This window comes from Athene cunicularia (assembly GCF_003259725.1).
Source record: "Athene cunicularia isolate RWA chromosome 18 unlocalized genomic scaffold, athCun1 chr18_part1, whole genome shotgun sequence".
Classification (NCBI taxonomy): domain Eukaryota; kingdom Metazoa; phylum Chordata; class Aves; order Strigiformes; family Strigidae; genus Athene; species Athene cunicularia.
Window position 1 is genome coordinate 3,865,608 of NW_020799123.1, and position 23,682 is coordinate 3,889,289.

General features: G+C 35.3%; 1 protein-coding gene across 3 annotated transcripts in view; it reads right to left on the reverse strand.

The window, feature by feature from the left end:
* The window catches only part of TBCD (tubulin folding cofactor D), a 128,609-nt gene that overhangs the window by 32,415 nt on the left and 72,512 nt on the right, over positions 1 to 23,682 (reverse strand). For all 3 annotated transcript variants that reach the window (XM_026861357.1, XM_026861356.1, XM_026861358.1), the window contains 11 exons: positions 21,567 to 21,647; positions 20,735 to 20,808; positions 19,686 to 19,803; positions 18,141 to 18,201; positions 16,585 to 16,607; positions 9,736 to 9,767; positions 7,550 to 7,612; positions 7,038 to 7,114; positions 4,633 to 4,714; positions 833 to 951; positions 311 to 402 (listed from right to left, as the gene is read on the reverse strand). In XM_026861357.1, the coding sequence (XP_026717158.1) occupies positions 311 to 402; positions 833 to 951; positions 4,633 to 4,714; positions 7,038 to 7,114; positions 7,550 to 7,612; positions 9,736 to 9,767; positions 16,585 to 16,607; positions 18,141 to 18,201; positions 19,686 to 19,803; positions 20,735 to 20,808; positions 21,567 to 21,647 (822 nt within the window). The remainder of the gene's footprint in view (positions 1 to 310; positions 403 to 832; positions 952 to 4,632; positions 4,715 to 7,037; positions 7,115 to 7,549; positions 7,613 to 9,735; positions 9,768 to 16,584; positions 16,608 to 18,140; positions 18,202 to 19,685; positions 19,804 to 20,734; positions 20,809 to 21,566; positions 21,648 to 23,682) is intronic.

Sequence of the window (23,682 nt, forward strand, 5' to 3'; positions counted from 1 at the left end):
AAGCCCACTTAATTGCAGTCCATGAGAAAGGTGAACTTTAAAATACACTTTAGCTAATCTGTTAATTGATTAAAAAAGCCCCACGACACCAGAGTTGTACTCCATCCTCAGATGTGTGATAATCCTCTGAATCAAAGATACATTGAATAATAGAGATTTGTACAGTCACACACTAACACTAAAACATTATGTCATACTGCAACTGATTTCAAGAATCATGCTATAAGCTCACAACAGAAAGCAGAATGAACAGGAGAAAGCTTCTAGACAAAGAATTAAAATTAGACAAAAATGAAAATGATAAACATACTTTGCAATTGCTATTAGGGCATCTCTTCTGGATTCTGCAAAACTCACGTCTGCAGGGGAAATTAAGGTAACTTTTTTCAAACCTTCCAAAACCTGAAAAAAATATAAAATTTGATATATTTAAATCCAATGCATTATTTATTTAAAATGTTAAATTTAGGTATTGTATTAAAAATTAACTTAATCACATCTGAGGGAACCAAGCAGGCAACAGTGTTTGGTTTCTCATCAGGACTTACAAGTATGCCTTGCTTTTCCCTTTGGAGAAAAGTTCCATAGTAAAGGGATAATTCAATCTCTGACCTTTCCATTAACACTACTAAAGCAGGACTAAAACTTTAATTATCAGAACCTATGGCAAGCTAAACTCATGATGATTTTCTGGAGTTATTGTACATTAGAATCCAAACTCCTTTCACAAAGACCTTTAATTATGATCATTATTATTTATTTGATTACCATCATAGGTTTCATTCAAAATACCATATGGCCTCTTCTCATTACAATGATCCTATTTTCTCACCTGTTGGAGCCTGCCCTTTAGCAGAAATCTTGGAAGGGCCCCAAGAGCTCGTGAAAAGCCACAACGAATCATTTCCTCTGTGTTTTGTAGTTCTGAAACATACTGTGTCACCAGTTCATCTAAAAAAACCCAAAACCCAACAATTACAGAGTGAAAAGCAACTACCACATCATTATCATTACATATTTGGCTAACAAAAAAATAAACCAGGAAAAGATCCCCCAAACACAGCAGCTAAAAAATGTTATTTTTCATCAAACTAAAATACCAAATACCTGTAATTTCCTACAGAAAAAAGATTAAAATTTTAAGATGTTCACTGTTACATGAATGAATTATAACTTTCTAAATACAAAGTCAGATTTTTAGACAGACTAATCCCAGTCATTCAGAGAGAGAAAAGTTCTCAATTTAAAAAAAGTTATAATGTTTTAAAAATCCAAAGGATAAGTACAAACTGCCATGCAAACACAGGGGAACAAGTTCTCTCATATTTGCAGGTCATCGTTTTCCATAATTAGACAAGTATATGTTAGGAAGGAGATGTCTCTGGATTTGTGAAGGTTATTTATTTGACAGTTTTCCCACTGAAAAGTCTTAATTGGACTCGGCATTTAAACACACACACACAGATCATACCTAAGCAATACCTCTCTTTTTATAGAGAGACAAAAATAAAGTTGGGCTTTTTGCAGGAGAAAGCTCAAAAAAAGCAACCACTTTGAGGTGGGAATGCTGTGCTCAGATTCTGTGCATTATTACTGGATAAAACAAGGCAATGGCTCTTCAAACAGCAGGACAGACAAAAGGTACAAGAATAAACTGAACTGGGCATGGAAAAGGAGGCTCAACAATGAAGTAAAGTGATAGGAAGAAGAAAATGAGGATGAATGAAAAAAAGAAAAAAGTAGTCAGGAATCTATCTAGACAATTCTACTGTAGTCTTTATCATAGGCTTAACAGACAATACTTCCTTTACGAGATTTTTCAGCTACGAGATTAAAGTTTTCTGTAAAAAAACTCTTCTGTAAAACGGAGAGAAAAACGGGCTACTCCAGAAAAGCTTCTAAGAACAACCTAGATAGCTGCAAACACAACTCTGGTTCAAAAAGGACCACGGCAGTCTTATTAATTGCTTCACTGAATATGCACTTTTCAATCCTCAAAGAAAAAGAATCAAGAGATCCTAGGAAGATTACATAATTGTGACATTGCTTACTGTCATCTAAGATTTAAATGATTGAGCAATATTTGCTAGAGGAAGAGAGAATAGTTACCTTAAGAAACTACACATTAATCATAACTCATGACTGACTTTTTTTGTTTTGTTGGTTTTTGGGGTTTTTTAAATCCCTATGGAATCACAAGCCTCAACTAGTTCCTCATATCAGGGAACTAGTTCCCTGTCCAGAGGTTAGCAATACTTTCATACAAGCACAGCTATTATTTTAAAATTTCCAAACCACTGGAGTGTAAGATAGAGTCTTGAGGCCATAGGAAGATGCAATGCTTGCTTAGACAGCAAGATAATCTTAGCAAGTAAGACCAGGCCAATCTTCCCTTTGATTGATGTAAATTTAAGATTGACATTTTAGCCAAATGACATAAAATTAAGACATGACGACTAGCAAACGAGCTGCTCTTTACCTACAACTACTTAGCAATTATGCTAGTGAGGATAATGCAAATGTTAATATTCTTCCAGGAGTCTTCAGCTTCATAAAACAACATGACCTATGAAGTGTCTACAATATTAATTCAACACAACCCATACAGAAAGAATATTAAAAGAGAAAGTCATCAAAAGCAAACCAGAACAAGTTGAGATAGAAAAAAATAAAAGATGAAAACAAACAGAGGCAAAAGAAGTGATTCAATAAAATTGCAGTCTTATAGGGACAGACTGAGAATGCCAAATCACTTAAGTATCTTTGGTTTGTGGTTTCATTTTAACCTGCCAAGCCACAGTGAAACACTGGTTAACTTTTACCAAAAGTTTGGGGTTTTTTTTTTTCCTAATCCCCTTGGATCATGTTTAGACCTGCTTCAACTGACTTCTCTAAGGCACCTGCATTGCCACTGAATGTCTTCTGCACTGTAGCTTCCACACATACACACATACATCAGAGGGGAGAAATTTTAGTAGTGGATTTCAATCCCACAAAATACAGAATTTAATGGTCATGAAATACATAGTTTTTACTGGCACAAAGCTGAAAATACACATTTTTTTTTTCATGTAAAAGATGCTTGCATGTATAATGACACTTTTTACCATGTGTGGAAAAGGCTTTAGAGCAGTACAAGGACAAACACAAGCATAATCAAGTCAGAGCTGACTAGAAATTTATTAGAACAGAAGAATTTCCAATTCACAATTCGATTCTCTAAATCATACCAGAAAGTCTCATGAAAATGTATCTACAAATCTGATTCCAGTTATGTACATAGACCATCATAGCTACATTGCCTTGATTCCCTCAACTACAAGACGAATGAAAAGTTAACCTAGAATCCAGGAAAAAACAACTAAGCATCATTGGCATCTGAAAGAGTACAGCAGAACAGCTGCAGCCATCTACTGCAGGTTCTTCCACAGCTCCTCTTTCCCTCTTGATTTTGACATCTGGCTGAGTTTCCTTTTACTGAAGCTTGAAAATTCACTATTACATAAAATGTGATCTATTAACCTTCCAATTAATTTTTCACTTGCTTTCTTTGATTCAGCACTGTCTCTGCTGAAAATCTTCTGGTTTTACAAAACTACCCTTTCCTGGGGTTGTTTTTTTCTAATCTGGCTCAGTACCCTATCACATCTCCCCATGCTGCTCACACAAGATCAGGCATGCAGTGCTAATCTGTATGAAGGAATGGGCTGGTTTGGGAATTTTTTTTTTTTACAAAAACACAGAGATTTAGCAATACAGAAGAGACTGCAAACTCAAGACAGGCTGCTTTTATATACCAGCCATAACTTCTTCGGGGCATCGACTGCATGTTACTGTACATGACAGGGATTGGGTTCGTTCTGGGAATTACTGTGATTCAGATAAATAATAAAGTATTTTACCTGATTTAGGAATGACTTAGTAATGACAAAAAATAGGAAAATTAATCATTATTTTTTTAAGTATATGTAATTTTACTGTCATATTTAGAAAAACAAGAACATAAATGTTGTTATTCTTAAAATTCTATCCATACAATCCAGCTATCTGTTTCTGATGGACACAATACAATCTGATACTTGAAACAAAGAAAGAAAACCAGTATAAAAAAAAAAAGGTGTTGATTCATACACCTCTAACAAAAGTTTAAGCCTACTCCTACACTACTGAGGCAAATTCAAACAGATGAGGTTTCACAGGCACATTTACAAGAACTGCGAGTGTCCTTGCTATCCTTCTCTTCTTATCCTTAACCAATTCTTTTTTAAGTTAGCCACAATCTCTGGCATACAGTTCATCAAAATATGATATGAAAATGTCTCACTTCATTAAAATTTAGGATTTGTCACAAACACTTATTCTTTGCTTCTTTGTTTTACAGTATGGAATAGAAAAGTTATCTGGTTTTGCTAATATTCATTATTATGGTACCTTGTATTCACCTCCACTCTAAACCAAGCAAAACCCCTGAGACATTTCCTAGACTTTCAGTTGGCTTTATCATTCTTTCCTGAAGCATTTTAAGGTCCTTTAAGACTAGTGATGTTCCTCCCCATTCTATCCCATTACTCCAAATTGCAAGTTAGGTCCAGCCCAGTATTTTCTGCCTCTAATGTAAACATGAGTCATTACCCTGTAGAGCTGGATCAGCTTCTCCCTTCTCATTGATGTAATATTCATTACACAGCGCAGCCAGAGCAGAGACTGCAGTCTCCTGTAACAAAGGCAAAACCGTGAAATGGATATATTTAATAAGGTCAAACTTTATGATAACTGTGCTTAGAATTAAAAGGATAAAAAAGACAGTGAAGGGTTGTTTTTTTTAAATCACTCCCTCCACCTACTGACATGCACTTTTTTTTTCTTCCCAATATTGGTTAAGAACAGTTGAACAGGAAACTTATGTAACAAAAACCCCCCAGATTCGACTCTTACTCCTTCAAAAGTACCAGTAAACTAAATAAACATTTAAGACATTAATAGTAATGTATCAATTGTATTTTCAGTTCAGTTGAAAGACCTCCTGGATGACACAGTATTACAAAATACATAAATCACATTATTTCATCTCCAATATATTGATGTCAGATTGATAATTTCCGTATTTCCCCAGAAAGCTATAGAAAGGAAACAAAAAAAAACATGGGCTGGAGGTTATGAACAAAAAACTCCAAAATATCCAGCATCACAATCTTTGTGTCTCAATCTTAACTGGCTCAGAAAAGGATCAATGATTGTGCATTATGCCTGAGCCTCCTGATCTTTAGAGTGGTTTTGGTCACAGACACAGAACGCAAAACTCATACAGATGCTATTTCAAAACCCATGTAACAAGTTTTTTTCATAAAATTATGGTTGAATTATACTTTTCGGCTAATAATGCTGACCAAAATGAAAATAACCTGGAGACAGTATTAAAGCTGTGCAGTGTTCACTCCATATTAATAGGAACAATACTTATTAATACTCATGTTCTCCAGGTACAAGAAATTTTAAATGATAACACAGGAATCCTGTACAGCCTATTCATTCTACCCTCAAGGACACCTCAGACTTGTTCTCTATGCAAAATCAAGGACTTGAAAGAAAAACAGTATTCATCTAAATAACAATCTGACCACAGGCATTACAGTAATAAAATATACAGAATTATCTAATTGCTGTAGATCATAGAATCATAGAGTGGTTTGGGTTGGTAGGGACCTTTAAAGGTCATCTAGTCCAACCCCCCTGCAACGAGTAGGGACAACTTCAACTAGATCAGGCTGCTCAGATCCTTCACATTAGAAAGACAATGGTTTTCACCTTAAACACATGACATTTCACTGGAAGAGTATATAATATGTCAGAAAAAAGATTACTGCTCAATGTCTTAAGCACTGTCCTTAAAATTATTTCTCTCTAAAATATATTCAGAAGACAAGAGAGAATTAACTTTCACTAAACATACTTTGCTCAACAATAATTAATGTTAATCAAACAAGTCAAAATTCTCTAAAGTCTAGAATTAATTCTTCTAAGCTTGGGTTAGAAGTTCCAGTTATAAGAAATACAAACTCTTCAAATAAATTGGTAATGCCAGAAGAGTATTCCAACAATTCAAATTTCATATTTTAACTTTCTTTAATGATTTGGATACATCCTAGTCTACTCTGTCTTCCAAGGAAGACTTTAAAAGATAGGTAACAGATAGCTGCAATGGCTTTTTATCTTATTTTTAAAACCTAACAAAACACAATATGTTATATGTTATTCAGATTGTCTCTATGATGGCTTTAAGCTCTAGTAAGGCAGACAAAATTTGTCCTAATAATTTGGGAGCACCTTTAAGAGTGCAAGATCAAACTATCACAGATTACTTGAGAAAATTAAGGCAAATAACTGGAGGTGTTAAGATCATGTACACAAAATAGCATGAAACATATCCATCAATGGATTTAATATTCAGAATTAGAGTAGATCAAGAGCAGAGTAAAACGGATTTGCAACAGTCTGATGGAAAATTTAAGCACATTGTCCTGAATAACTCTGGTTGACTAACACCAACGTTCTCACTGTTAACAAACACGCCCTCAGTTCATCAGGCCTGAGGACATCATCCAGAGATTCTTTTTCATTCTCACAGAAGTTCTCTGAAACTATCAAAATCAAGATATCTTACACATACTACAGGTACACCAGAACAGATGCAAAATATCCTATCAATGTAACCACTGAGCCGACAGCACGTAGCTTCAAGCAACCATCAGCAACTACTCACCACCAGCCTGCTGTCAATGCCAGCACCTGTCAATTACTTTATCCAAACATACCTACAAGAATAACCTTTGTGATAGCTGTTCAAGTATTAATCAAAAAAATCCATTTGAATTTTGAGGAATTCAAATTTTTTCCAAAAAATAACCCTTCTTACCAACCTAAGAAACAAACATTCAAGAACCGATTAGATCTCATGGAAAATAAACCACAACAGAAAGCAAAAATATTTCTGATTTCGTATTTAATGTAACTACATGAAGAGGGAGGAACTATTGCACCTTTATATGCTGTCGTGCAGTGCTTGAAACAAGAGAAAGACTTCTTAGACTGTCATTTATTAACCACTGCCAGCCACCTGAAATAGTAAGGAACATAAATGCTATTAATTTTTCTTACTTTCTGAACGTCAGCATTCTCTGTTTTATTTTTTACAAAGACCAGCAATTATACATATTGACATATTTCCTCGGTTTTCCAAAATAAACAACAGTTGTGATTGCCAATTAGTACTGCTATTCTGGTTTGGTTTACAATGTATATAGCGGAAACACTGCATCTGGTGATGCTGAAAACTTGACAGGAAAAAAAAAATATTAGTAAACAGCTACAAAATAAATCCTCAGATAACATCACCATCTGCTGCAGTATTTGTGTATCTTTTTGATAATTTTTTATTTGTTAGGCCACCCAACCTCGCTAATTTTGCTTCTTTGAAAAACATCATTAATTAATACTTTAGCTTAATGAATAACTAATAAGACAACAAAAGGTTATTTAAAATATGACATACCAATTATTGGATCTCCTCTAAATGGCATTTTTGATAATGACAACTTTTCGATTAAAGTGCAGACTGTAAGAAAATAAATTTGATAACAAATAAAAAAGATAAATTCCACCAATTATGAAGATACAACCACATCAAATTACTTTAGCATTAATTTTAAGTTGAAGAAAATTTGCAAACAGAAGTCCAAAATATCTGAAATTGGAAACTGAAAGGAAATTACACTTCTGATTCTTACACACAAAAAACCATACTACGCAGTAACTGCTCTCTGACTTGAGTCAATGCCATCATTCATGCAAATCTATTGTTTGGCAGTATGGTTTTCCCCCTCTGCCATTTAAAGTGCATATGTACATATTAGCCACCTTTCGCTTTCTCTACAGGCCTGTAAATGGCTGCGCAGTATTGTTGATTGTAAACCAGCTTGGACAAGGATGATAATACAGTCACTAATAAGCTGTTCAAACATATATGAAATGTTTTCTTAATTCTTATTAGCATTTTTTTGAACTTTCAAGGAGTGACATCTGTTCAGTGCATAAAGCTAGGAGCTCTAAAACTGGATGCAGCTTTACTTCCTTTAATACTCAGAGCACGAGAAAATGTCAGTTTAATACTTAAGTCCTTATTATTTTAAATCCATACACTTAAATGAATTCTAAGCCTATAAAACCACTTTGAGAATAGTATTTTTTTAGTGTTTCAAGGCTGTATTGGGGAATAAAGATTAACACCGTAAACACTGCAAACTTTTATTATACAAGACTGAGTGCATTGCTCAAATGAAAACTCAGCACTTAGGGAATACAGTATCTTTCATCCCCTAGGTATCCATACTCACTATCTGACTGCATTATTGCTGGTGGAGGGTTGGTGGAGAGGAGGGAGAGGATAGAACAAGGTACTATATAATGCCACCTTCATGTTTTCCTCTCCTCCCACAACTTAATCTTTGAATCTTACTCCAGGCTCTGTACACAGTTCATCACCATCTTCATTTATAATCAACTTACTGGGCTCCAAATCTACTTTTGAATTCAGTCCTCACTATGATAATGTCACACAATCAGGCTCCCTGTGCTCCAATGTCATTTGGTATTGTATGTCAGCTTCTTTGTTCTACTAGTTATTCACAGACAAGGTTAAGTACAGTGTGACTAAACCCAGGTCTCTTAAGGTTCCTCCTTAGTTCTCTACACTTCTTTATGCTCTATTGTGGTTGAGACCATCATCTGCATTAGACATGCAGGCAATTTGTGGAACATTTTCAATTCTTCTCTTATTCCACCTACACAACTGTATCATGCCAAAATACTGCCATTTGTACTTCTCCAAAACCATGAAATATTCAGCTGCTTAAAAGCTAAAACATGTTACAAAAAACTACCTATTCTTTCAGCCTGCATTATTATGCCACAAGACTGAACTCATACAAAGACTGCAAAAATCCCCTTACTCCCTTCACTCATTCTCTCTGATGACTCTTCCATCTCGGTACTGAAACTCCTTTACCCACTAAGTTTGGATGGCTTAATATCTTCAAAGCCAGAATCTGCTACATAGCACTTCCTTCATTCAACCCACGAGCAGGAAACTCAAGTTGGCATCATTTCCTTATCCACCCAGGATACCTGGATGGATACTTTTTCCTGCAATGCCTTTCCTTTTTACAACAGTTCTGTATATGACAATCTCCACAATCCATACGAACATCCTACATCTTTTCTGTGATACCACCCCTTCACGAACTGTTGTTTATATGGTCTTCATTCTTCACCTTTGCACACAAACTTATTATCATAAACTCATTAGTTATACGATGGCATATGTCTTAATGGACAGATCATCTCTCGTCTGGAGAGGGATCTGAGTAAATTAATGAAGGAAGCCAATTCAACCCTGAGGAAAGTTCACTGTGAGCAACATCAGAAAGAGAGAACGTGTGACATAAACACAAAAGCTATCTCCAACTCTTGGACAAACAGGGTTATTCACAAGTGTGCTGGCAACCCATGTTCTGGTGTACCTGTCTTCTGACTGACCTCCAAAATTCCTATTTTTTTAATTACTGGGTATCCTTTATTTATGCATTCAACATAGTATATGCAAAGCAAACTGGAAAAAAGTAAACAGAAGAATTAATTGCTTCACATTTTCTGCCTTCACACCACAGCTGTGATACTTACCAGCTGGTCTCATCAGTTCTCCACCTAAACCCCTGCAAAGCAGAAACAGAGCCTTCAGAGAACAACCTACCACAAGCAATCCAAGTGCATTGCCTAGTGAGAAAAAAAAACTCAAAACCATTTCATAAGGAAAGCAGATCACAAAATACCTGCAGTTTTGTATTTAACTAACTCTAAAATACTTCTTTTTTAAATCAATTCTTGTCTTATGATTTATACAACCTTCCTGAACATTTAACTTTCTTCTTGCAAAAATGTGGTCTTTCCAATTTTCCATGTGAATAATAAAAGACTGCCAAGTTCATTCTGCTTTTCATTTGCTTCAGGAGGATTCCAAAACCTGTGGAACTTGACACAGGACTTTTCAGCCATACAGTCCCTACGAGCTTCTGAATTCCACAACTGAAAAGCAATTACATGCAATTTTTAACAAAATCTTAATCTCTGGAATATTAAATAGAAACTTCACTTACCAGTTCCCATTTTCACAAATGTTAACTGGTTTACTTTCCTGGTGAAGTTTCTCACCCTTCTCTCTTCACCTTCTCCTTCCCTGCTAAAGGCTCTCAGGTAATTTTGCATTCATTACCACAAGCAAAGGGATAAAAACTTCCAACACATCAGACAAGGGAAAGATACAAATGGCTCAAGATGCTTCAGACCCTCCAGAAGTGTCTGTTACATAAGGATGGTCTCACCAGCTCAGACCTCAGGTTTATCCAGTTAGCCTGTCTGAACATTAGCCTGGCCACTGGCAGCACGAGGAGGAGAAAGTCTGAAGTGGGCAGAGAGCGTGGAAATGGCAGAGCCTGTTTCCCTTCTTTAGCCTCTCATGTCTCCGAGCAGAGACACATCTCCTCACCCTGCTGAACAACGTCTGCTGGTTACAGGAATATCCCCAAGGTGCCATGAGCACTGCTTGAGGTGTTCTGCTCAGTGTCACCCTCTGTGGCTTAATTCTTCCATTTTATGAACCTTTGACTCCTGCCCTTCCTTTAGATATTTCCTCCCTTGACTCCTTGCTCTCATCTCCCTTCACTTCTGCTGGAATATTTCCTCCCTGAGGTGTGCCAAACCCTTAATCACCTGTTTGTATGACCATGCTCTGGCAGAAACTCCCCAAAAAGGGGGAGGTACAACAAAGGCTTTTTTGTTTATTTGCTTGGGTTTGTTTTTTTTCTTAAAACATTTTCTTCCCTCCTCTCCTCCCTCCCCACAATAAAATTAGTAGCTATGCTCAGAAGGCAAACTTAGCAACCCTAACAACTCTCAGGACTTTGTTCTCCAATTTATCCTTTTATATGAGCTTCAAAAGCCTAAACATTTTAATCCAGTTCTTCCATTTCGTACAAGTAGGTGCCTCCTGTAACATGCACTGGATTTTGACTGCTCAACATTTTCAGTGGTTTTTCAGGTAATGCAGAGATGCCAACTCCACAATATTCTCATTTGCCATAGATCAGCACTTCCTTTAATTGGGAAACTTGCTTTCAACAATCAATATATTAACCTCAATGTAATAATCCACAGCTCAGTTTATCATTGTAGGAAGTAAGCATGGGGATGTGGAATCCGTGCTTATAATGTCTTTGGATTATCTACCCCACCTTCCTACCATGTTGTCTGCTCTCCAGCTTCTAAAAAATTTAAATTAGAAAACAAAGAAGTGATGCAAGGAGTCAAGACAGCAGCAAAAATAGAAGAATGATGTGGCAAGGCTTCCTTCCTCTTCAATATTTCTTTTCCCCTCACTTTGTCCTCGCCCATTCCTTGCCTCTTGTCTGTTGTCTTACTGCAAATGAGTATAAAATAATGATCTCGTAAATTTGTTTGGTGTACAACAGAGTCTGCTGATGCAAGGATTCAGATACGGACTTCTGTTCAAACTACAAAGCAAGAACTGAGTCATAAAGGCTGCTCTTCTCCACTTCTTCACACTGCCAATAAGGAAGTCAGGCCACTTAAAGCTACTCTTATGTTAATAATTTGACAGCTACCCCTTCCTTTGGCATTACATCAACTCAGTTTAATTTCAGAGCTTAGAGCTTCTCTGAGGATTGTTGGCCCTGTGCGAGAATGAAGAATGGTGACAGTGATTTGCATAGTAAGATTTCCACGTAATGCAGAAACTATAATCAAATCTATCTTTGAAGGCACTGTGATCTCTGCAAAACTTTTCAAGTTATTTCTTGCCTAGACATTACAGTATGTCCATCAATATGTCTAAAATTTTCTTCCCCTTTCCACAGCTCATATTTCAATTTTAGGAACTGAGAATTCTATCATAATCCTAGATCTTTCCTCAGTCAGTGTTTAGTTTGTCAAACATGATGCACATCTTTCTATTAACTTTATCTCACTCTACAGTATTTCACTAAATTAAAGTGATACGGATCTACCTAATTCAGAGATTCTGAATTTTGCTGTACAGTCAGTATTCTCTCTTTTTTCTTCCAAAGACACATCCACAAGTTGCATCACATTATTAGATGTACCTGTTTCAAGGTTTAATTATTAATTCAATTTCTAAATTGACTGATGCAGTGCCCAGGTTCCATGAGCTCCTAAGCACTCCTTCCTATGTGCAGTTTCACAGCAGTGCTTCTCTCCTAGAAACATCATAGGATGAGTCACAATTTATTTGTGGAAAATATAATCAAAATGTATAATCCCTTGTAGAACTGATGAATTAAGATTACTGACCTAAGAATGCTGGTATCTCTTTTAAAATTATGCAAGGTTCAAGGTACTTCTGTGGATTTTTTTTAAAAAATTATTAAAACTTGCTTTTTGTGAGAAGTTCAGAATTCATCTTTAAGATTACGAAATAAAAGTAACTAAAGCTGTTTAGTACTGAATAACATCTATGTTTTCATACACTTCTGAATCTGAAGTTAAAACTATTGGAATAGCAGGAGATTCCATTGCAAATACTCAATTTCCAGGAAGCTAAGAACACTCATCTCCCTGTGAATAGTACCTAGTTATTTTTCATGGGAACTCTTAGACCCAGATAGAACTGAGTTATCTTAGAAGGCCCAGGTTGTAAACTTACTGGGCTTTGGGAGTTCAAAATGGCTTTATCACAAGGTACACAGAGGAGGAAAGAGACACCTCTGAGTGCAAACAAAAAAGCCTGTGCATCTAATAAAGCTCTTATGGTCATCCTTTGAAGAGCCATAGGATAAACTATAGTCAGCTAACAAACACCTGTTTTTAGGTTACTGTAAATTCACATTCTGGCTGCACATTTTGTATTGTATTCTAACACCAGAAGACTACAGGTGAAATCCTGGCTCTAGGGAAGGAAGACTTCCCAGTGACTTCAGCTGGTAGCAAAAAAAAAATTCATTTTATAACTCTTCAGAACAAAATATAGCACAATCTCCTAAAACCATCATGCTACAGGATGCAAAAAATAATTTAAACTTGGAAGAATTGTTAAGATGAGTTTTGCTGTAAGGCTGGAATTATTTGCTGATTAAGTTAATATGCCTAAAAAACATTTATGTAGATGCCTGCCAAGAAACACATTTGCCCTGAAACCATCAAGATTAGTCGCAACCTTAAAGGTCTTTGAAATGAGATGAATTTGCTTCTCTTTTGCCTAGCACCTGTCAAAACCTATGGGCTACCTTACTCTTTTGGAAAAGTTGAAACTCTGAAGATGACAGCCCAACTCACACTGGCTGCTGTTCTGAAAATGTAAAATGACTCGTCTCACACAGCTGAGCGTGTAACACGTACAGTCCATCTCTTCATATGTTACGAGATCAGAGCAAAACTCGGCATGCAGCACATTGCACTAACTGAATCATCAGTGTGGGAGCTGCCTACAAACACTGTGTATCCTGTCATACCCAGCTCTGATGGGAACCCTGAAGGCCCAATAAATGGAACATTTGCTGAAATAGAGAAGTGCACTGCAACTACCTGGAAGAAATCCAGCATCATATCTATCTGCAGCACTTCCATATCCATCCCTACATCATCTTGTTAGCCAACTCTGTATTAAGACCTACATTATCAGACTCAGAACTGCCTACACAAAAGGAGGTAAAAAAAGTCTGAAAATCTTTTCAGCTGAATATTCAGTCAAGAACCTTATATCAGATGATGCATTTTTAAAGAATCTTAACAGAGCTAGCATTAAAAATATTTTTCTTGAGGACTTTTCATAACAAGAACTAGTGCAAGGTCTTAGATGCACTACAGAAATGTATCTGCTACAAAAAGCTACTAACCATGCTGGTTCAGTGAAGCGTAATATAAATGAGGCAGATCATTAACACTGTGTTCCAACTGGCAGAATGACTTCCTATCCCAAGTAAGAGAGTTTAAGGCAAACAGATGCCACAAGTTTCTGTCTCGGGTTTCATATATAAAAGTAATGTTTAAAGCAAATGAAATACAGCTCAATTTTTATAATTTATAACCCATATAGCACAAAACAGGCACAACGGACAAATTGTTTAGGTGGCATGGCTTGCATATGACTTGCTGTAACTAGTGCTGATTTAATACAGAAAATCAGACTCACTGTGCAATACTCGACTGGAAGTGCACATGCAAATGACTACACCAACCAGCTCCTCAAGACAAACTAGTGCATCAAATGTGTCAGAATCAAGACTAATGGAAGGAAGTACATAGTGATATGCCTGGACTTGCATTCTCCTTTTCAGCGTACTATGGTAAACCCAGAAAAGGATGTATAAAGGAAGATTGAAAGAAACTTGCATTTAAAAAAAAAATGTTAATGTAGCAGAGGACAGGACTTTTCCACAATTACCTTAAACAAATTTGATTGCTTCACAAATACATAAAATTGAGAGACTGTGCGGTATAACTCAGTCTTGGGACTGCATCCTCTCTGAAGGATAATTCACGGTCATCATTCAAAATCAGGTTACAGACATTACAAGAGTGGCTAAGCAATATAAGATGGTTAGTTAAATGAAGGTCTCCATTACAGCACTTTGGCTTTATGTTTTTTGACTTGAGGTACTTATGGATTCAACAGAATCTTAAGCATTAGACAATCAAGAAACTCACAAACCATTTTTCAGCTTAAAATTTATAGATTACAACTTTAAAAAGAAAAATAAAAAAATCACAGCATTTTTATTCTTTACTTCCTTTTCCCTTTCCAACATGCCAACACACTTTCTGAAAGCAGCTTGATCAAAGCATTAAAATCCAGCAGGTCCACAAAAAGACAGCTATTTTGTTGCCAGAAGTGAAAGCAAAATATCTAATAAACAGTTGAGACATGTGGCCTGATGCTTTTTGTTAATCCAGTTTAAAAACTAGAAACACAAACAAAACACATAGGTTTTCAACATTCCTACAAGATGTTGTTACACCGAAAATTCCCAGTAGCAATTTCTCAAATGGAAATCTTTGGAATATTATGTGCAATAATTACTCATCACAAAACAAGTTTGGCTTGTTTCACTAAATGCTTGCCCAGCAATACTCAAATTGCTGGTTTGTTTTTATAACCCAGTTTATTTTTCTTGTACTATTTTAAAATATTTTATGCATACTGATATTTTAAAATATGGATTGTAGTAGACATCTCTGTCTCAGCCTGAGTATCAGAGTAAACAGCAGTGAATCAATTTTGCTTGGAGTTGAATTAGAAGTCTTATCTAGAATGAAAACATTTCTGTAGGCATCTTATAAATACCATTAAGTGCAAGAAGTGCACATTATGACAAAAACAAATTACACCCAAGCTCCACCCTGACATTAAAGAATTTATGGGAGCCAAGACAGCCACCCACAAAGACACTAATATATAGTATCAGCATTAAAACCATCTGGCAGTACAAGCTAACTTTGGAGTGGAAAGTTTCACATCAGTATGTATAACCCTCAAGAATTATAACTTTTTTTTTTCAGATAGTTTCAGGACACAAAAATTCTTTAAATTATAAAAATAATTACACAAAACTATTTAAGGTTTACTGTTTTCAGATACATCATGTGCAAAGAAGTGAACTAAGCTGCCCAAAACCTCAAAGAATTTGTCAGTTAAAGCAGAAAAAAACCCTAATTCCATACGCAATCATGGGGGAATACAAGTCATTAATTACGTTTTGATTTCCTTAAATCTAGGAACAAAGTCTGCAATCACATACCAGTTTTCATTCACATTTACTTAACAGTTACTTAGGCAAACTCCCTTTATTTCCTGGAAGCATCAATAAATAGGAAATGAAAAACAACTCAGTGAAAAGTCATTTACATTTTCTTTGGCACAAGAGCTGAAAAACTGCATTGAACCTTTTGTAATACTCTTGGCCTACTCATTACAAGGGTGAAGAAAGTAATTCCAGAATTTAGATAGAAGCTCCTTTAAAAAAAAATAAACAAGTAACTTTTGAACTCATTAACTTAATAATTAAAAGTCATTTTATAGACTTATTTGAACCATCCAAGTACTACAGTACAGGTGAATAATGGGAAAGAAATCCATTGCACACTGCTGAAGCTATGGATGAGTGAGAGCATATTCTGTTTCACATTCTTTCCTTCCTTTAACTGTCTCTATCACAATATTGAGACTGGTACTTAACACTTTCCCATTAATCTAAGGTGCCTGTGATTCGCACTCTCTAAACACCACAACCATTACAAAAGGACACCAGCCTCTGTAATATGCAGACAAAGCCAAAAGAAGGCATGTGCTTGCATTCTGATGGAATGGGACAGACTGGCAGCCTATGGTAGGTGCAACTAAATTGTACAAACCAAAAAATCCCCTAGGATTCTACTGCTTTCATTACTTCTAACAGATACTTTCCAATATGAAAAATAATTATTTTGCGTCCATTTTCTTACCTGTATAATTGACGACTGCAAAGCTGTGGGGGGGGGAGCAAATATTAATATTAGCAGATTTTACTTGATAAAAGTATTTTCATTTTTTGTCCTCACATGCAATGTCTATGTTCTGTGATCTATGCAACACTTTGGATTATTTTAAAATTAAAACTCAAAGGAACATTATATTTAAAATCCCTCTCTATATCCATTTGAATTTTACATTCAAAGAAAATCAGTTTAACGCATTCATAATGCACTAATTCTCTTAATTGCAAATCCCAGCTGCTCCTACACATATCTGAAAGCTAGTTTTGGCTTTTCAAAATACATTTGCTTTCCACAGTTGGGCCTTTTAAAATGATGATATACCGCATTGTCTGAAAACTGCATTGTTAGCTACAGATTAAACAGAACAAAATGATGGAAAGTTAAAATGTGACTGAAAAATATTATCTCATTCTTAACATTACAGTAGGCCATATTCAAAAATCAGAGATTTTCAAACTTCTATAGAGCAAAAATCCCAAACTCCAAATTTTTAAAAAGAAAGACTTTACAACAGCTTTGCAGATTAATTACAAGAACAGACAACAGCAGAAACTGGAAAGTATCCAAAGAAATTAAGGCCACTGTAACAGTTCAGATACTGCTGATCAAGCTTTCAGGCATTTCAACACAAGAAAGTTTAACAAGGACAAAGATGGTTTTTCAGTCTGTAGCCACAGCTTTCACTTATCACAGAGTTAAGCAAGCACCTATATACTTTAAAGCATAATAGGTTAATGGTGAAGCCTGACAGCTTTAGCACGTTGGAACTGGAACTGAAAGTCCTACAGATACTGCAGAAAAAGAGTAAGAGCCTGAATGCTGAAGTAGTCTGTTCCATAAGGTGAAGAAATAGGAGCCAAAATTAAAAAACATGGGATGACTTAAAACTAAAGGGACAAGTTACGCAAAATTAGCTCTGTAGAAGCATTTTAAATTGCTATGAGAAAGTCACGACTTCATTTGTCATTAAGAAAAGATAAAGATGATGCATCAGTTGAAATACCTATTAAAAATACCTATAAACTGGTAAATTATGGATACAAGGATTTAGCAATGAAATTCAATAAAGTAAAAAAAAAAAAAGAAAATAATAGAAAGAACAGAGAATGGACTCACTAGGAGATCTCTCCTGAGCATGGTCACATTAAGGCAACAGCCATACACCTATCTGCAAGGCCGGTCAGTATGTACAGAAAAGGAGAAGAAAGAAGGGAAAAGAAAAACAAAGCAAAGCTCCATGCAGTTTCAGAAGTGTACCTGACAGCATCAGAGAAAGTGACTTAGCTAATAAGCTGGCAGAACAGAAAGGGAGCAAATACAAAATTATACTGGGGTAAGACACATGGTCAAGGCCATCTAGCTATCAGACAGTCTGGAGTGTGTCTTCAAATTCCCATCTGTGAGACTGCTTCCTTTTGGCAAGGGGAAGATGAAGGTGGAGGACAGCTGTCTTAATTGTAAATGTTTGTTTAAAAATAATACAATATACCAGGTTAAAAGATAGATTTACATTTCCTACAAACCTCTTGATGGATTTGCTTGAGTCCCTCCAATGTTTTTTCATTGAAATAATATGTTATTGATCTGTAAAGGTATACAAAATTTTTAAGACTGGTTTCCTAATCATGTTATAAAGAATTTTTCTTCCATGAATTCACTGTACTTTCAAACAAAAAAACAATCATCTGATTTCCAAATGAGCATAATTTGGAAACAGAAATATGCAATATTGAATTTTAAATAGTTCAGCAAACATAATCACAAAAGCTCTTCCCTTATCATGTAGCAAATTCTCTCTTAAAGGCCTATAAAAAATTAGTGTCACTTCCTAGTAACATTATAATCAGTTATATCATCATCAGTTATATTATCACCAATAATCCTTCTCAGCTCAGTCATATTTTTGGGCCCCAACACTTCTGTGATTTTTCCATCCATTTCAAGTACTTCCTACTACTAAAAATGATCTGCATCTTTTTCTCAACTTTTCAACTTACTTGAAAAGGGAACTCTTAAGATTAAAACAAATTCTTTTGATAGACTCTGCTGTGAAATACAATTCCTCTTTGTCAATAGTTAAAGCCATAAAAATCAGTGCACACTTGATATCTATGATTTGAATTCATCTCGGTATATTTAGCTTGTATATACAATGACTACATTAAATTTGTTAGATGTCACCACTTTAGATATGTTTGTATGACTGCATCAGAATGGTCTCAGAAGTAAAATTAAAAGGTTAATGAGAAAATAATTATCCAACTTTTAAAACCAAAACTACCCAGAAAGTCTCTTTTAAAAATATATTTCTTCAGTGTACATGTATCTATGACTCCTGCAAAACTGCATTTATTTTCAGGGAAGTTTGCACTCTGGAGTGTTATATTCCACTGCCTTGATCTTAAACAGCTGCTCATCCCAATTTAAGTCATGCTAGTATAAAATCGTGCTGCTAATGTAACTTACAAATTCTAGGTTTTGAAATAAAGATTTTTCAACCATTTTTCACATGTGATTTTTGTGAAAGGAAGAGAAGGTAAATGACTAAATTCTTTAACCACAACATTAAAGCAAAGACATCTCCAAATAATTTTGTGAATTATTCTAGTTACATCACCTATATGTAATAAGCATGTGTGTATACACCCATATATCTCTCTATATAGGTATCTATATATATCTGGACCAGAGTTCAGCAGCAATTAAATCAGTCCAACTCAACAAGCTGCTTAAGGAGGTATTTCTCTAACAGTGAAGACAAAAGACTGTCCCCTCACCAGAAGACACCATACTTATGGCGAAAGGGGATTTAATCTCTATTTAAATGATAACTTCAAACTGTCCAATTAAGGCAGCAAATGATCTCACTTTCCTGATGATGAATTTAGACTTAAGTTTATAATATCACTGAATAAAATGTGAAGGCTTGGCATGACTGATCAAAACAAATAAAACTCAATGGAAAAATTGTTTAGTAAGATGAAGATTTCCATAATTATACTCAGGAAGCTTTCAATAGACCAGACATGAAAGGAAAATTTATAGTCAAGATAATCTTGCATTTATACCTATTATTCTCTTCTGCTAGTTTACACAGTGCATGGGTGATCTCAGCACAGGCAAGAATTGCCCCATGGCGTGTGTGCAGATCTGTGCCCACTGATAAAGGTAGAAGTCTTGGCAAAACTGAAAGAGATTAAATAATTTATTTTTTTAAAACAAAACATACTGACAGATCATGGTTCTAAAAGTAATCATGTCTGCCTAGAAATAATATGGGAAAACCATTTCTGGAAAGTCAGGACAATATACACTGGCCATCATATGAAAAACAAGCTTTTAAAAATGTTAGTAAATTCCGACAAAGCATACTAAACCACACCAAGAAATTTTGTACTCACAACTCCCTCCTTGTTTGGAGTAAATAAAATAACATACTTGCTATTAGACCTTGGGCTGGCTGAGTGGGAAAGGAAATGAGGCTTGTACTTCCACGGAATTTTACTTCCATGTAAACTGCCACCTTCCTAGTCCACTCTAGGGAGCCTAGGTAAGAACTCCTAACTACAGATCCACCTGGGAGTCAGCTGCTGTCTTTCAGCAGTATTAAAAAGCAGCTAGAACATCCTCAGAATCTTGAGTGGGCCAAGCAAAGAATCCTGAATTCATGCTAAGAAACATTTGATTAGACACACAACAATCAAAAAGAAATTCTTCTGAAGATGTCAGACTGGACAAGACAAAACAGATTCCCCCCACCTTTTACAACATCAAAGCCGTATCAACAAAGCAAAAGCTAGGAATTTGAGGGCTCACTGCCTGAATTGTTGCAACAGAACTATACCCATTTCTTCATCTTGGAACTGGTCAGGTCCAGTGTAGCCAAATAACTAAAATCCAGTCCCCAGATAAATAAAAATAAATCTGGCAGTATTTCATAATTTTTGCATAAAATCTGAAAACTTAAAGCTATTAGTGTCACTACAATGTATTAAGTTGCAGGGGAAATCTTAATTTTTATTGTTATGTTGCATGTTTAAAATTTCTTAATGCATTTCTGCTATATTAGCTAGAATGCTCGATATGGCAAATCATTAAGAACTTACTGGTTACCTACCCACATTTGCCATGTACTCTGGAGCCCGTGGAGTAAGGTTATGCAGAGCTTTGGTTGAAAGTTCTCGAATAACACTGAAGATGTAAAAAAGCATTTTGGATTTTTTTGAGTTAGCAATTTTGTAGAACTAACATATTAAAAAAAAATTATGTCAGGAAGGGACTCCTGTCCCCAACCAAAATAAAGACCCCAGCAACATTAAAAAATTACAATATTCTCCGTCCATCCTACGCTTTCCCCCCCTCAAAAAAAAAAAGCCAACAAAACGAAACAGTGGACCAAACAGACAGCCTACAGCTAGCTTTTAGCTATATGAATAGAACTTATTGCTGAAAGAGACAAAGAAAAATGTGATGGTAGAACCTGAGGGCTCATTCTATGCATTGGCAGGGACACTACAGAAAACTATTATTATTTCTCATGATGCAAACTATTATCAGCACTGATATAATCTCATTTGTGTTATATGTACACATTTTAATCTTCATGAACACTGAATATGACTAAGCACCATCTCTATGCATGAAATCTGCTTTAATTATGATAATTGTATGGTGATGGTGTTTACCCCTCACTTACACTATATAACATATAAATGTGTTTTATTAATCTATTAACAGATTGAGGTCATGGCAAAAAGACAAAATTCATAAACATGTTTTAAGTGAAAATACGCTATGGAGGTATAAGGTGACCTCAGCCACGACTTGTTCAGATTCCTTCAGTCAACTTATACTTTAGTATAAGTAAAATTTACAAAAACAATCTAGGAAAGCATGACATGCAGAACAGTCAATTCCTGCTTATTAATAATTAGATTTTATGAACTCACCTATCCCAGTGGTTAATCTTCATGTTAACTAAATGATCAATCATTGGCTGCGTGTACTCAGGAAAGCCAGCAATATAGACACTGAAAAATAAATGTCCATACAGAGAGAGTACAGAATCAACATCTGTGTGCATTTTAACACAAGCTACTCCAAAGACTTAAATCCTCTAGTTTTAAAGCAACAAAAAAAATTACTTAAATGTGCCTTCTCCTAAATGAGATGCAGCTGAATGAATGATAGGAAATATTTTACAATTATAAAAAAAAATTTAAATCACTTTTGTAAAACTTTCAGATTCTTTATAAAAACTACTATATATACAAAAAGCTTAACAGCAACAAAAAGCAAAAATAAACATTCAATACCTATTGTTACACTCTAGAAAATCTAGATGTGTATATTAATTTAGACAATTATTTCAGATTGGAGAAACATATTAGTGATGTAATCCACAGTAGAATTAGTTTACAGAAATGTGTTACATCTTCATAAACACAATGGTCCAAAACTGAATATGGGTTTTCAATTTGTCCTTTTTAAAAATAAAACATACACAAAAAGTAATCTGTGACAAAAAATGTTAAAACTACAAAGTCAAGACCTAAAATGTAAGGGAACACCAGAATTAATTATCTCAGTAGCCTGTATAATTACCTAACTATACAGCCACATTTGCTTTCTAATCTTCAGAAGCATCAACTATTGAAAGCTAAGGTCAACAGAAGTCAAGTACATCTATTTCAGTACATATGATGTGTATTAAATAACCTTGGAAAGCTAAACAATGAGTAGACTTCTTTTGTGTCAAAATGGCAAGCACAAAGGACAAAATTAAGGACACACAGATTACCTTAATTTCACCTTTTCATATCTTTTGAGTGATTAACTTTGCAACCGTAAGTGTTCCATTAATGTATGTGTGTGTAATTAGAAGCAAAACAAAGACAAAAACCAAATACTGTTGCATACTACCATACTGATATCTATCTAGTTCATCAGAAGACCAGGAATCCTTAAATCCACAGCACAGACCTCAGTCACTTGAGCCAATACAGGATACAGAAGCACTATCTACTGCTGCTACGAGCCCTAGAGGAGGATTAGACAGTTGGTTTCACTGGTTGTTGGTACCAGCAGAGAAATTCTAAAATTCATTACTCTTTGGTTCCTCTCCCTGTTCTGGAAGCACGTACAATAATAGACATACTTCCCCTTCCTCATCTTTTGTACCTACTATTTAATGCAAGTAGTTTTGGGTACAAGTCTAGCCTTCCTGGTAAAGCTGCTGGTGAGATTTTTGTATCCCACTCTACTTGGAATAAGAAGCTTCTTTCTTAACTCCTCTTTTAGCAAGCCCAGAACTCCTAGAGTCATATGTCTTTACTGCCAGTCCATACAAAAGGCACTTCCTCTACCTTCCATGCTCAGAAATAACTATGATATTTGAGCTGAATCCTCAAAAAAAAAATCAGCAAAAAGTTTCAAAAGAGCACTCAACATGAAAAACTTGCATTAAAAATTTAGATTTGAAAGAATATAACTATTTATACACACACATATCATATATATAAAAAAGTATATATGAGACTACTCTCTACAATAATACATCATCATTTATTAATCAAAATCAAATCCAGCTGTAGAAACTGACACATCTTTTTGAAGCTTTTATTGCTCAGAGGAATCTAGTAGCACCAACCCTCACACCTGCACAGCTTCCTTTCACATAGAGGCATTGTGCTGGCGTACAGAGTGTCCCAGGATTGTCTTATCTGGCTGGGGGAAGAACAGCTACAGATTCTAGATCTGGAATATGAACCTCAAGCAGCTTTTTCCAGCTACATAAACAATTACACCACCTTAAGGCATACTGATCAGAAAAGTCCATTCTTCCTTCCATACTGTAATGATACATGTTTTCTGTGCAGCCAAATATACGCTTATGTACTTTTCCTTTGATGTTACTCTGACAAAAATAAGGAAATAATTAAGTATTGACCCAAATAATTACATCCTGCTTGAGGAACAAAGTGATGAAGATTTTTAAAAGTAATATAATGAATGACAAATACTTTACAAAGAAGGGTTTGATTAATAACACTGAACATGGTTTCA